The sequence below is a fragment of the Galeopterus variegatus genome, unplaced genomic scaffold, assembly GCF_000696425.1.
Source record: "Galeopterus variegatus unplaced genomic scaffold, G_variegatus-3.0.2 Scaffold4605, whole genome shotgun sequence".
In the NCBI taxonomy this organism is placed as follows: Eukaryota; Metazoa; Chordata; class Mammalia; order Dermoptera; family Cynocephalidae; genus Galeopterus; species Galeopterus variegatus.
In genome coordinates, this window is record NW_007730716.1 from 136673 (window position 1) to 150110 (window position 13438).

Genomic DNA, 13438 nt, shown 5'->3' on the forward strand with positions numbered 1-13438 from the left:
TGTGTGTGCCTGTGCGTGTGTGTGTGTGCGTGCGTGTGTATATGTGTGTGTGTGCGTGTGTGCGTGTATATGTGTGTGTGTGCGTGCGTCTGTGCCTGTGTGTGCGTGTGTGTGCGTGCGTGCGTGTGTGTGCGTGTGTGTATATGTGTGTGTGCGTGTGTGTATGTGTGCGTGTTCGTGCGTGCGCGTGTGCGCGTGTGCGTGTGTGTGTGCGTGCGTGTGTATATGTGTGTGTGTGCGTGTGTATATGTGTGTGTGCGTGTTCCTGCGTGCGTGTGTGCGCGTGTGCGTGTGTGTGTGCGTGCGTGTGTATATGTGTGTGTGTGCGTGTGTATATGTGTGTGTGCGTGTTCCTGCGTGCGTGTGTGCGCGTGTGCGTGCGTGTGTGTGTGTGCGTGTGTGTGTGTGTGTGCATGTTCGTGCGTGCGTGTGTGCGCGTGTGCGTGCGTGTGCGTGCGTGTGCGCGAGCATTTTAGCAGCCCCGCTCCCCCCTCCAGCCACCTTCACGCCCTCTGGGAAATGTCCCGTTGGAGGGACGTCCGGCAGGAACGGGAAGGGTAGGAGCGGCCTGCGTGGAGGGCGAGAAGGGAGGAAGGAGATGAGGTCACAAAGCCCCTTGCACTCACTCCCGCCTCCAGCCTGGCCGCCGTCTGTTCTCCAGGAGCTTCTGGAACGTCAGACGTCTGGGCCCCGTCCCCGCCCGGCTTGGTCCGTGCCCCCAGCACTTCCGGGAGTCCCGGGCAGACCCGGCCACTCCTCCTGTGCCCCGTCCCCGCCCGCGGCCCTGTCCCTGCTGCACCTCCGGCCCCCAGGCCAGCTCCCCAGCAGCAGAGCCGGGCAGGAGAGCTTGGGCTGAGAGGCTCGTTAAAGCTCTGGAAGGAGCCGAGTGGGTGGGCGGAGGTGAGAGCGGGACAGGCTCGGGGGGCGTGGGGCCCCTTCCTCCTCTCCTGAACACGAGCGACCAAACGAACAGAACTGTGACGGGGCAGGGCAGAGGCAGGGCAGAGGCCGAGGCCCGGGCTCCATCAGCCTAAAAGGCCAAGGCTGTGGACAGGCGTGGGGAGACAAGGGGACAGCGACACACAGCCCCGGGCTCTCAAGCCCTCAAGTGGGGCCTTCGAGGGCCAGGAGTGGTCACATTCGGGTGAGGTCCTCAGCTCACCGGCCGAGGAAGGGCAGCTTCTCCCACCTGCCGCCGGGCCTGCTGGGCTTCCTGCTCCACCTGGAGCCGGATCCCTGAGCCCGTTCAGGTCATTCTCCCACCACCATCCTCGGAGCAAGGACAGGGCTGTGCAGGGCACCGTGGGGTCGGTCCCGGGTTCCAGAGCAGACAGGTGGCGTCACAGCTTCACATCGGCTCAGCCCACCTGTTCGTGGAGCCGCAAATCCGATCCAGTCTGTGGGGAGGCCCAGGGCAGGTGAACGGTCTGCCCGGAGCGTTCACCGGCTGCTCCCTGCATCTCCCGCGGTGGAGGGGCTGCCGTCGGCCACAGCTCCGGGGGCACCATTTACACGGAGAGCCACAGAGCTCGAGGGGCGGGGCTGGGTCCCCAGGCCACGGTACTTTCCAGTGTGACAGCACCTTCTCCTGCCTGTGTTCTCCCTGTCCCCTCAGGCTCTTGAGCAACAACAAGATCACCGGGCTCCGCAACGGGTCCTTCTTGGGACTGTCCCTGTTGGAGAAGTTGTAAGTGCCGGGCAAGGTGGGAAGGAGGTGGGGCTGGGGGCGCTGAGGGACAATGAGAAGCACGAGGACTCGGTGACCCCAGAACCTGCTGGCTGAGCAGGGCCCAGAACCAGAACCACGGGGACCATGCCCAGGGCCTGACCCCCAGGTGCAGGACAGACAGGGGCAGGCCTGGGAGCGACGCAGGGAAACCTCGCCGGTCTGGGCAGGGACGGGGCGCAGGGAAGCTCATTAACGCTCTTTAATGAGCAATTAGCTGGGAGGGCCGAGCCCTTTCGCTGGCCTCCTCCGCCCAGCTGGGAGCCCAGCATGAAAGGGCTGAGGGAGGCTTAATGTGATTGTGGCCTCTTTCCTCCTTCCCTAAAAACAAATCAACAAACGAAGCCCCGAGGGGCAGAGTTCTGGGCTGGAGGGGGAGGCATTGACCATTTTCAAGCCTCCCCCTGAGTCCCACCCTCGTCAGAGCCACATTCGCAGGAGCGTCCTTCAGGCTGCCCCACAGCCCAGGGCGGCAGGCCTTGGACTCAGGAATGCAGGGCCCTGCTAGCCCACGAGAGTCTGTCCCAGAGCTGGAGGCCCCGGAGGTCTGGTGGGGCCAGCCTGTGGAGCAGGGTTAGTGAGGAGGAGCCAGCGGCGCGGGAGTTTAGGGGAACGGAGAGACGCAGCAGCCCTGGCCTGTCCGCCGCCCCGCCTGGGTTGGAGACCTGACTCAGCCGCTCGAGCAAGTGACCGCACCTGCCATGCAAGGGGACTGAGTCAACCCCTCTCAAAATTCCCTCTTCCACTGTCATGCTCCAGGTCAAACCACAGCTTTGGGTCCTTGTCACCTCCGCCGATAAGGCCCGGGCCTCCCGTCTCTCCTGGAGACTGATTCTTGCTTTCTCTCCCACCCCCAGCCCCCTCTCCTAGCCCTGTTCCCATCCTCCTAGGCGTTCCCAATTCTACCGACAGGGCCCTGGGCCTCCATTTGGCCATCGTGCCCAAAAGCTTTGGATCGGTGCCATGGGAGATGCAGGAGTAAGGTGTGAAGTCTGCTCTCAGCAAGCAAGAGACTGCAGTCTAGTGGAGACCACACACAGCGCCATATACATTAGAATTAAGTAGGGTGGGGTTTCCATCAAGTTCAAAGGAGGGATCAGCGGAGGCCAGAGTGTTCGAGGGTAACAGAGATGCCGCATGCACATGACGTGGTGCTCAGCTCTTTAACCACGACAGCAGCCGCGAGGAAGCCTCTACTGTGCCCGTTTCACAGGGGAAGGGAAAGCCTCTCGCCCCAACCCTCGGGCTCTGATGGTCTGCTGGGGAGTGGGTGGAAAGGGGCCACGCCCGTGTTTGGGGCAGAAGGGCAGAGCAGCCTGTCTACTGATCCAGGGCGTGCTGGGGGTCGGGGGTGTCTCAGGGTGTTGATGTAAGACCGGCCTAAAAGCACGAATCTTAACTTGATGGGAAGGCTCTTCTCGCAAAGACCAGAAGGCACAGAGATCGATGCACAAGCAAGAGGTTTTTTATTTCCGGCATGCTGGAGGTCGCCCCGTTTTCAGGACAGGAGAGCCCCGAATTCACAATGCAAGCAGCTTTTATACAGTTTTTTTGAACAGATATTGTGATAGGATCAACTGTTGGTTATCTGTGGTGCTTTTAGATTTACAGGTGGGCTTCAGCTGGCGCCTTTTGGGTTTACAGGTGGGTTTTAGCAGGCTGGCACCCCTTTAGCGCATTTCTCAATTGTTTACCTTCCCCGGGGCCTGGCTTTGAACCAGCTATTTCCTGGATCCGGTGGGGGGCTATTAATGTTTAGTGTGCTCGGGCCTGACCTTTGTCACAGCCCCTGATAAGCTGCGTTGCTTATGCATTGTTACAAGACTGCATACATTAAGTTTATATTTTTCTACAATTCTACTACTTATATTCTATGCCCCCCCTACATTACAATTTATTTCCAACATTGACGGTGGCGCATGCACCCTGTGACCAGGTCCCTCTGACCATCTTCTCTGCAGCTCAGACTGGTCCTGACCTGGAGAAAGGGCTGCCACCAAGGTGTTGGTCTCCTTGGGTGCCAACACATAGGGAATGTTTTTATCCTCCCACCACACTTAAGCGTTCTGGAGCTCTGAGTCTTCTGCTCAGCCCAGGCTGGGTCACAGGAAGCCGATGCTGCTTCCAGGGGTCTTCTGGAGGAAGGCAAACAGCAGCTGCCTCTCCAGCCCTTAGCCCTGCCCCGCCAGGGCCAGTCCCTGCCTGTGCTGCTCGCCCTTCTCAGCACCAGTGGCCCGCTGACATCTCCCATCTTCAGTCTCTCACTGCAGCGTCATGAGGGCCCATTTCCTGCTGAAGGTGAAAAGATAGGCTTTTCCTTTCTGCCTGCACAAGCGCGTTGGGTCGGGCTCCTCACCCCAGCATGGGAAGCTGCACCCGGGTACATGCAAAGCGTGGGAAGCAATCAGAAAAATGGGAGCATAACCTGAGACTAAGGCGAGCTGGGGATCTGGGACTCGGTGCTGAGCCGTGGGATCTGGGAGGGGCACTGGGCATGAGAAAGCACCGCAGTGAGATTCTGCCTCCTGTGTCTGAGCACCTGCTCCCTCAGGAGCCCCGCGTTCCTGTTCCTTCCTGTGACAGGCGTGTGCTGAGTCCCTCTAGGAGCAGGCTCTGTTCTGGCACTGGGAGTGAGTACAGTAGACAGGGGGCTGCCCTCGGGGCACTCAGCCTCCCCTGCTGGGGCCCAGAAAATAGCAAACATTGTAGACACAAGAGTGCTGCAAAGAAAAACAAAGCAGAGTGAGGGGGACAGAAAGCAATGGGGCAGGGGTCCTATTGTAGGTAGCTAGGACAAGGAAGGCCTTGCCAATGAGGTGGCTGAGCCTGAGACCTGAGGGACAGAGGGCAGCCGTGGCAAAGGCCCAGGGTCCAGAGAATGTCTGGTGAGTCGTAGAAATGGAAGAAGGGCAGTGTGACTGGGCAGAGTGAGTCGGGGACAGGGGAGTCTGCTGACCTGCGCTAGGACTTTGGTCACATGGTGCAGGGGAGGGTGTCCGAGGCGGGGCCTTGGTTTCCTGATTTTTAAGGTGCATTATGGATTTAAAATTCTATGATCCTTGGATGGGTGTGTGATACCCACAGTGCTGACGGGGCCCCTTTCCTGAGGAGGGGCCCTCTGGGCAGAGGGGTGTGCTGGACACAGCAGGACAGGGGTGGTGCCTGAGTAGGGGCTGGAGAGCTCCGGGTCTCCAACCTGGCTGATCACCACTGTATTCACAGAGAAATTCATTTTAAGGAAGTGACTCATATGATTTTAAGGACTGGCAGATCCAAAATCCCAGGGCAGCCAGCAGCTGGAAACTCAGGCAGGAGCTGATGCTGCAGTCTTGAGACAGAATTTCTTATTCTCCAGGAAACTCGTTTTTGCTCTTAAAGCCTTCAACTGATGGGACGAGGCCCACCGTATGATCAAGGGTAATCTCCTTTACTTAAGGTCAGCTGACTGTAGATGTTAACCACATCTGTTTTTGCTCTTAAAGCCTTCAACTGATGGGACGAGGCCCACCCGTATGATCAAGGGTAATCTCCTTTACTTAAGGTCAGCTGACTGTAGATGTTAACCACATCTACAAAAATCTTCACAGCAACGTCTAGATTAGTGTTTGACTAAGTCACTGGCTACGGCAGCCTGGCCAAGCTGACACATGAAACTAACCATCACAAGCACTGTCCCCGGTGGGGGAGGGCCCACAGGTAGCACAGGTCCTGGGCCCCACTCCCGGAGACCCTAGTTTATCAGGCGGGTGGGGCCTGGGGATTTTTTACATGGCGGGCAGGCAGGCAGGCGAGCCTTGTGCTCATCTGGGTTTGGAAGTCAGTGGACAAGATGACCCTGGGCTGTGGGCCTTTCATCACAGAGACGCCGTGGCCGGGCATGTAGATGGTGCTCAGGAAACACTGATCTCTGTCCTGTCGGGCTCAGATGTCTGGGCTTGGGCAGCTGAGGTTAACATCTCACAGCCCCATGGAGGGGTGGGACGGAGCCCAGTCACTGAGATGGTAGTTCCAGGCCCCTCAGAACATGCCCACCCGTCCTCCCTGTGTTGACAGCCCCTCCGGCCTGTGAGAATGAGTTGTGTGTAAATGTTGGGGGGCCCTTGCTGGCTGAGAGTGGGGAGTGAGATGGCGCGATGCCTGTTTGCAGTGGAGGGCTGAGGCTCCAGAGGCTGGCGTGGGGGTGGAGATGGGGGCACACTGTCCTCTCTACCAGCCGGGCAGGATGGACAAGAAAACCCGAAACAGGGCCCAACAGCGGCCATTCACGGCCAGCCCCGTGAGTGCACGGAAGCACCCAGAGCCCTCCTCTCTGTATCCCACCACCCCTCAGCATGGCCAAGCCTGCTTGTTGCCCGGAGCAAAGACTTCTGGAGTGGGGTGCGGCGGGAGGAGCTGATGAGAGCACGGACTTCACTCTGGTGTAAAAGGAGGCCTGGGATAGAGCCCGCCTTGGTCATTTACCTTCTGGGTGCCTCCCCAAGCCTCAGTTGCTCACCTGGAAAAATGGGGCAATGACAAGTTGTTATGGGGGTGGCTGAGCCTGTGACCCAGAGTGCCCAGAGAGCACGGGCCTTCAGTAAATGGTAGTTCCCTTCCCCTCTGAAGAGTTCCAGTGGCCTTGGGCAGGCAGTTATGTAGTTGAAATGTGACTTCTCTAAGTTGGCTGATGGCTCCTTCCTCTGGTCCCTGCTCCTCTGTCCAGATTCCCCCTCGCCCCCGCCCACAAACACATACAGCAGGGAGCAGGCCCCCAGAAGATGTTGGGGCTCCCCCTAGACCCGGGAGCAAGGCTGTGTGCATGGAGAGTGTGCATCTCTGCAGACGCAGGCCCCCAGAGGCTGGTGCGTGGCTGGAGGGAAGGGCCTGGGTGGGGGAGCCTGGTCAGCCCCAGGATGATTTGTCGTTGCCTAATGAGATTAATGAGCCCCGGGGCTGGTATGCGGCGGGCGCTGAGGCACTCATTAGAAGCAGATGCTCATGGGAATGACGGCAAGTGGGGGCCGCGGCTGGGGGCTCACTCGTGTGCCAGGTGGTTTCCATTCATCTGTGGGCGGGGCCGCAGGGGCCTGGGGCCTGTGCCTCCCCCTCCCATCCCCGCCAGCTCTGGGGAGGAAGGCCGATCGGCCCGGGACAGCCCTCTTGTTTGCTGTGGTAGCTCCGATGCCCGACAGTCTGTGCGCTCAGTACCTGTTGGACAGTGTCAGAATAACAGGGGCCCTGGGGGATGGGAGGCCGGGACCACAGTGGGTTTCCTGAAGCCACCAGAACCTCTCCCACTCCTCCCCCCAGACAAACTATCCCTGGGGGGTGCTGGCCCAGTTCTTAGCCAGCCCCTCTTCCTAATGAACCGTGGAAGCCTTGCAGGGCCCAGGGAAAGCTGCTCTGCGGCCTCCGAGCCTATAATTTGGTTTTCAAACCCACAAGCAGGGAGGTCTGTGGGGGCCGGAGGGAGCCAACTTCGGGCCACCCCACCCTGCCTGAATGTGGGCACACACACATGTTGTCACACGAACTCACTCACTCTTAACAGCTCTAGCGAGATATAATTTACATACCATAAAGTTCACCCGTTTGAAGCATGCAATCCAAGGCCGCTTCGTATATTTACAGAATTGTATGATCATCACCGTAATCTAACTTTAGAACATTTTCATCAACCGCTAAAAAAACCTTGAATCATTAGCGTTCACTCGCGTTCCCCCACCCCATGTGCCCCAACCACTAATCTGCTTTCTGTCTGTAGATTTGCCCGTTCTGGACATTTCATATAAATGGAATCATTCAATATGTAATCTTTTATAACTGGATTCTTTCTCTCGACATAATGCTTTCAAGACATTATAAATTTAAAAACATCCATGTTTTAGCAGGTATCAGCACATCATTCCTTTTTATGGCCAAATAATATTCCACTGTATGAATATACCACACTGTTTACGCATTCCACGGCTGATGGACATTTGGGTAGTTTCTCCTTTCTGGCTATTATGAGTGATGCGCTATGAACATTCACCGACCAGTTCTGTGCGGCTGTACGTTCATTTCTCTCGCATACATGCCTAGCATGAAACTGCTGGGTCACATAGTAACTCTGTCAAACTGTTTTCCAAAGTGGCCGCTCCATTTACATTTCCACCAGTAATGTATAAAGGTTCCAACTCTGCAAGTCCTCGCCAACAGCTGCTGTTGGCAGCCACCTGAGCAGGCATGAAGTTGCATCTCAGGGTGGGTTTGATTTGCATTCCCCTCACAGCTGATGGTGCTGAGTACCCTCGCCTGTGCTGAGTGGCCATTTGTATGTCTTCTTTGAAGAATTGTCTATTTGAATCCTTTGCCCATTTTTTTTTCAGCTGGGTTATTTGTCTTTTTATCATTGAGTTGTAAGAGTTTTTATATCGTCTGGATAGAAGTCCCTTATCGGATATCTGATTTGCAAATATTTTCCCTCATTCTGTGGTTGTCTTTCACTTTCTTGATGGTGTCCTTTAAGCGTAAAAGTTTTAAATTTTTAGTAAGTCCAATTTATCACACACTTGTGCTCACAAACTTGCTGTTACACACTTAGCTTCCTTAGCTTCCTAAGCTTTTCTCAAGAAGGGCATAAGGCATGATTTTCTCCTGGAAGTCCTCCCTGCACTTCTGCTTTAGGGGGTCCTGCTCTTCCACATTGACATACATCAGGGGAGAGGATGTGCTGGAGTCAAGGGAGCCTGGTCTGGGTTGGGCGGTGGGTAGTGAGGAGGGGGCAGTTCCATCAATACACTGCGTCTCTCCCGGCTTCCAAGAAAAAGGCCCTGTGGAAGCAGACAGGGAGCAGGAGATTCTTTCCACGTGATAGAAACATCTGCGCAGCCTGGACAAGCTACTTTAGCCTCATGACTTCTCCTAAGAAATGAAGGGATCAGATTAGACAATCCAGAGCAGAGGTTCTTAAGCTGGGTTCTGCAGCCCCCTGAAATCATAAGCACAGTGTCAGGTGTAGAGCATTTTTCTGGGGCAGGAGTGTAAGGCCTTCATCAGTTTCTCAAAAGGATGTGCTAAGCAAGAAACGTTTGGAACAACCAATCTGTAGAACAGTTGCAGGTCCAAAAAATATCCTGCTTCTGTGGCAGCCTTCCTCCTGCCCCTAGGGAGGGTACAGCCCCGAGCTGCTTCCCTGACCAAGAGGCACCAGGAGATTTCACCTGCAGCTGGCCTGTGCCCCTCAGGAAAGGACCAAGGACTGGCCAACTCCCGAGGGCACTCGGAGGGGCTGCCTCCAGGCAGGCACGAGGCAAGGGGGGAAGAATGCCCGCACTTGGTGGAAGCTCCCCTCTCAGAGAGGCCCCGGCCTGGCTGGGCTGCAGGAAATCGAGGGCAGGAAGGGGCTGGGGGCTGAGTGCGCCTTGCTGCCATCTGCAGAGCATCAGTGGGGCAGGCGGTGGGGGCTCTCGAGGGGGCCAAGAGGAAACGAGAAGAAACACAAGTGAGCGGAGCGGGAAGGGGTGGGGGGCTGTGGCCTCAGCCCCTTGGCAGCCCATGAAGGGAAGTGACACAATGAGGAATGTGTTTCCCTCTGCCTGTCCCCCACATGGGGGCGGGAGGCAGAGCCCTGAGAATGGCCAGACCCCAACAGGGGCCAAGGGGCACATGCTGGAACAACACTGGAGGGGCGGGCTGTGAGGACGGGGGTCTGGGCAGCAAAAGCGGGGACAGGAAGGGCAACCCTGGGCAGGCAACCCTGGGCAGGCGGTGCTCGTCCTGAGCTGTCACTACGGTTCGTGCTGCCAGGGTCCTGGGGCCTGTGTGACTGCACGCTCCCCAGCACTCCCCAGCACGAAAGCCATCCCTCCTCTAGGGAGCTGGCCCCTGCTGGTGGCTTTCCCTCCTCTCTCAAGGGGACACAGGATTATGGAGACCGTTCAAGTCCTCTGAGTCCCTTGCATGAGTGGGAGCTGAGGGGTGAGGACCCCTGGCCGTGGGAAGGGCTGAGCAGGGCGTTTCATCTCTCTCTCTGGGCGTTTCTGTCCCCAGCTGGGACTGTGCACAAACAGGCCCCCTGGAGGGAGGGCACCTCCCTGTTCTGGACACCCATTTCCTCTCTCCCCAGCAGGGAGCCAGCTGAGTTAACCCCCTCCTGCCCATAATCCAGGGAGGTCCCTGAGGCTTTGGCAGGCAGAGCCAAGAGCCCCCGCCTCAGTTTAGGCTGCAGGGTGGCCAGGCCTCAGAAAGCAGGTCGACCCCAGATCTCTCTGTTAATTTCCTGTCTTCCTGCCATAGGCCCTTTTGACATTTTGGTCATTCCAGAAATCACCCACCCACTCGCTCGTAGTCTCCTGGGCACTGGGGTGGGGCAGAGAGGTGTTGGAACACGTGGAGCGAGCAGGGGGCTGTGGCCTCCATCCCAGGGTCCCCAGAGAGGGAGGTCACCTGAGCAGTCAGCCCCCTGGGAAGTAAGCCCCCTGTGGGCACAAACCTGTTCTGGTCTGGCTCAGGAAAGAGCCAGGTGGCCCTCAAGTAGGTGGGCGAGTGGCCCTGGCCTTCTAGGCACCTCTCTCCCTGGCTGTGCCCAGCATGGAAGACAGGAGTGACGAAGGTGGCCAGTGGGCCAGGACACCCCTTGGTGCTCAGTGGCCCATGGTGTTGGGCTGGGGCCAGCTAGGTAGCCCACAGGTCCCCGAGTGGGCAGGAACTGCCCCTTCAGCCTGCCCCTGCGGCCCTGGGGGGCAGGAGTGAGGAAGGAGGTGGGAGCTGCACGCTGGCCCAAACTGAGCTGAGCCACCACTAAGGGCCGAAGCTACGGTGAGGACACCTACAGCCCGCTCCTCCAGGCAGGGTGCAGCTTGGAGCCACATCCTGTCCCGGCACGACCTGCGGAGCCCGACCTGGACCTGGGCTCCTGGGAGACCCATGGAGAAGGTGGGCTGAGGACCCACCTTGCCCCTTCGGACTTCCCCACCTGAAGAACGGGGGCTGGTCATCGGTCAGCTGCCCGGCCCGTCAGATGGGGAGACGTGCAGGACACGAGAGCTATGGGGCACCTCCGACGGCCAGCTTCAAGAGGACTTCCTCCGTGTGGCGATGTACAGAAGACCACAACGCCTGTTCTCAGTGCGGTCCAGAGCGGCCCCGTGAGACCCCTGGGCAGCTCAGAGGCGGCGCGACGTGGAGGCGACCCCCAGCCCCCAGGGCAGCGCCGCTCTGCTCCCGGCTCCCCTCAGCCCTCCCATGGCTTCTCAGGGGCTGCGACCTGAGAGTGTGTGTTGGGGGAGGGGGTCCTTAATCCAACCTGCAGAGATTTAGAAGGAACCCAAGTCCCAAAGAAACTCAACCCTTGTGGTGACAGAGAGGACACCCCGCCCCAGGCAGCAGGAGGCCCAGGGGACAGGCGCGAGGACCTCTGCTTGCCTCCCGCAGGGACCTGAGGAGCAACGTGATCAGCACGGTGCAGCCCGGTGCCTTCCTGGGCCTGGGGGAGCTGAAGCGCTTGTGAGTGGCACGTCCTGCCCCAAACCTCCCAAGCCCTCCCTTCCCCCTGGAGAAAGTCCCATGGGTCCCCTGAGCAGCCTCTACTCAGCCCCACTGTCCCTTCTTCTCCCCACCCACAGCTGCCCCTCCCCGCGCAGCATATGGGCTGGGGTCCAATGAGTGGGCATTCAAGCCCCCCTGTGGCTCTGGCCCCGACCCCTTGTCCTTTTTTGTCCCGCGCCCCACACCAGCCCTGGCCACACACGTGTGTCCCTCATACGCGGATCCGTGTGCTGCCATGTAGCCGCCTTGCTGAGGCTGTGTGTGTCTCTCTAGAGATCTCTCCAACAACCGGATCGGCTGTCTCACCTCTGAGACCTTCCGAGGCCTCCCCAGGCTTCTCCGACTGTGAGTGAGGGGCAGCAAGTGGGGAGGAGGGGCCGGGGGAAGCCCTCCCACCCCCCAGGAGGGCTGGGGAGGAAGCAGGCAGCACCAAACCTTTACGGGTCCCCACATTCTCTTCCGCCACCGCCTGCCTCCTCTGGCCCAGGGAGACCCTGAGACCCCATCTCACTGCTCCCTGCCTCTGCAGAAACATATCTGGAAACATCTTCTCCAGTCTGCAACCTGGGGTCTTTGATGAGCTGCCGGCACTTAAGGTTGTGTGAGTATCTCTTCCTAGCCCAAGTCCCCAGACCCCTGCTCCCTGCCTCTGCCCAAGAGGTAGACACATGGGCACCGTGACCACAGCTTTATGAGCAGTCAGAACAGAAATGCCTGGAACACTACCGTGTTCACCTGCTGTGATTGGCGGAGACAGGGGCAGTCCACACATACCCAAGTTTGTCCTCCCCAGCCTTTTCCAGCCTCCTCCCTTCCCGGGGCCCCATCCCCACTCCATGAGCCCACCTCCCTCCGCTCTACTCCGTGACCCCTCTACCTACGCTGCAGGGACTTTGGCACCGAGTTCCTGACCTGTGACTGCCACCTGCGCTGGCTGCTGCCCTGGGCCCGGAATCACTCCCTGCAGCTGTCAGAGCACACCCTCTGTGCCTACCCCGGTGTCCTGCATGCCCAGGCCCTGGGTGGCCTCCAGGAGGCCCAGCTGCGCTGCGGTGAGCACATCCTCACCCTGAACACTTGCCAGGGACCCTGCCTCGGGCCCCGACCCCAGGCCCGGGCCTGGCCAGGCTGACTTGAGGCTCTCTGGGTCCCGTGTCATTGGGTGATGGGCATGTCTTCCAGGACACCCTCTGTCCTTCATTCACCCTGGGGTCAGTCCTCTGTCAGCTTTTCTAAACTTCCTCCAGGCCGCTTGTTTATGTTTTCACCTGTTACCATCTCTTGGGGTAACACATGTGTTGAGAAAGGAACATTTTCTTTGTCCAAAAACCACCTTCTCCTCTCCTTTGCTCCTAGCCCTGGGGACTCTCTCCAGCCTGGCTTCCTTCTCAGGTGGAGCAGGCTGCAGACAGAGGGCCCGGCCCCGCGCTGCTGGGTTCCCAGTCCAGGGCAGGCCCTCACGTGCTGTCTCCTTCCACAGAGGGGGCCCTGGAGCTGCACACACATCACCTCATCCCATCCCTACGCCAAGTAGTGTTCCAGGGTGACCGGCTGCCCTTCCAGTGCTCTGCCAGCTACCTGGGTGATGACACCCACATCGACTGGTACCACAACCGGGCCCCCGTGGAGGGTGACGAGCAGGCGGGCATCCTCCTGGCCAAGAGCCTCATCCACGACTGCAGCTTCATCACCAGGTGTGTGCCCTGCCACCCCCAGCAGCCCACGGTCCGGGATGGGGTTGGTCATGGTACCCATCACCCCCCCAAAAAAGAGCTATGCCCACACCTGCTCTTGGGAGGGTGCGTGTGTGTGTGGAGATCTAGGACTAAGTCATAAGTGGTCTGAACAGAGGTTAGAAGTTAAACACCTGATAGACAAAAACGGTGGAACGATGATGTCTGACTTCCCTTTGGTGCTTTCACAATGTGTACGGTGGCTCTCGTCTGTGCCATGAGATGTCACCTCTAGCACAGACCTGCAAAAGAGGTCTTTTCCTCTCCACGATAAAGATGGGGAAGCTGAAGCTCAGGAGAAAAATATCATGAGGCGATCGGAATAAAAGGAGCGAGTGGGCAGCCCACGGCCCGGGATGGGGTTGGTCATGGTACCCATCACCCCCCCAAAAAAGAGCTATGCCCACGCCTGCTCTTGGGAGGGTGCGTGTGTGTGTGGAGATCTAGGACTAAGTCATAAGTGGTCTGA

At 58.5% G+C, this 13438-nt stretch overlaps 1 protein-coding gene across 1 annotated transcript in view; it reads left to right on the plus strand.

Annotated features, from left to right (window-relative positions):
* GPR124 (G protein-coupled receptor 124) overlaps positions 1-13438 on the plus strand; it is a 29904-nt gene that overhangs the window by 6255 nt on the left and 10211 nt on the right. The window contains exons 2-8 of the mRNA XM_008587956.1: positions 662-890; positions 1616-1687; positions 11123-11194; positions 11510-11581; positions 11766-11837; positions 12125-12288; positions 12717-12930. Of these exons, the coding sequence (XP_008586178.1) occupies positions 662-890; positions 1616-1687; positions 11123-11194; positions 11510-11581; positions 11766-11837; positions 12125-12288; positions 12717-12930 (895 nt within the window). The remainder of the gene's footprint in view (positions 1-661; positions 891-1615; positions 1688-11122; positions 11195-11509; positions 11582-11765; positions 11838-12124; positions 12289-12716; positions 12931-13438) is intronic.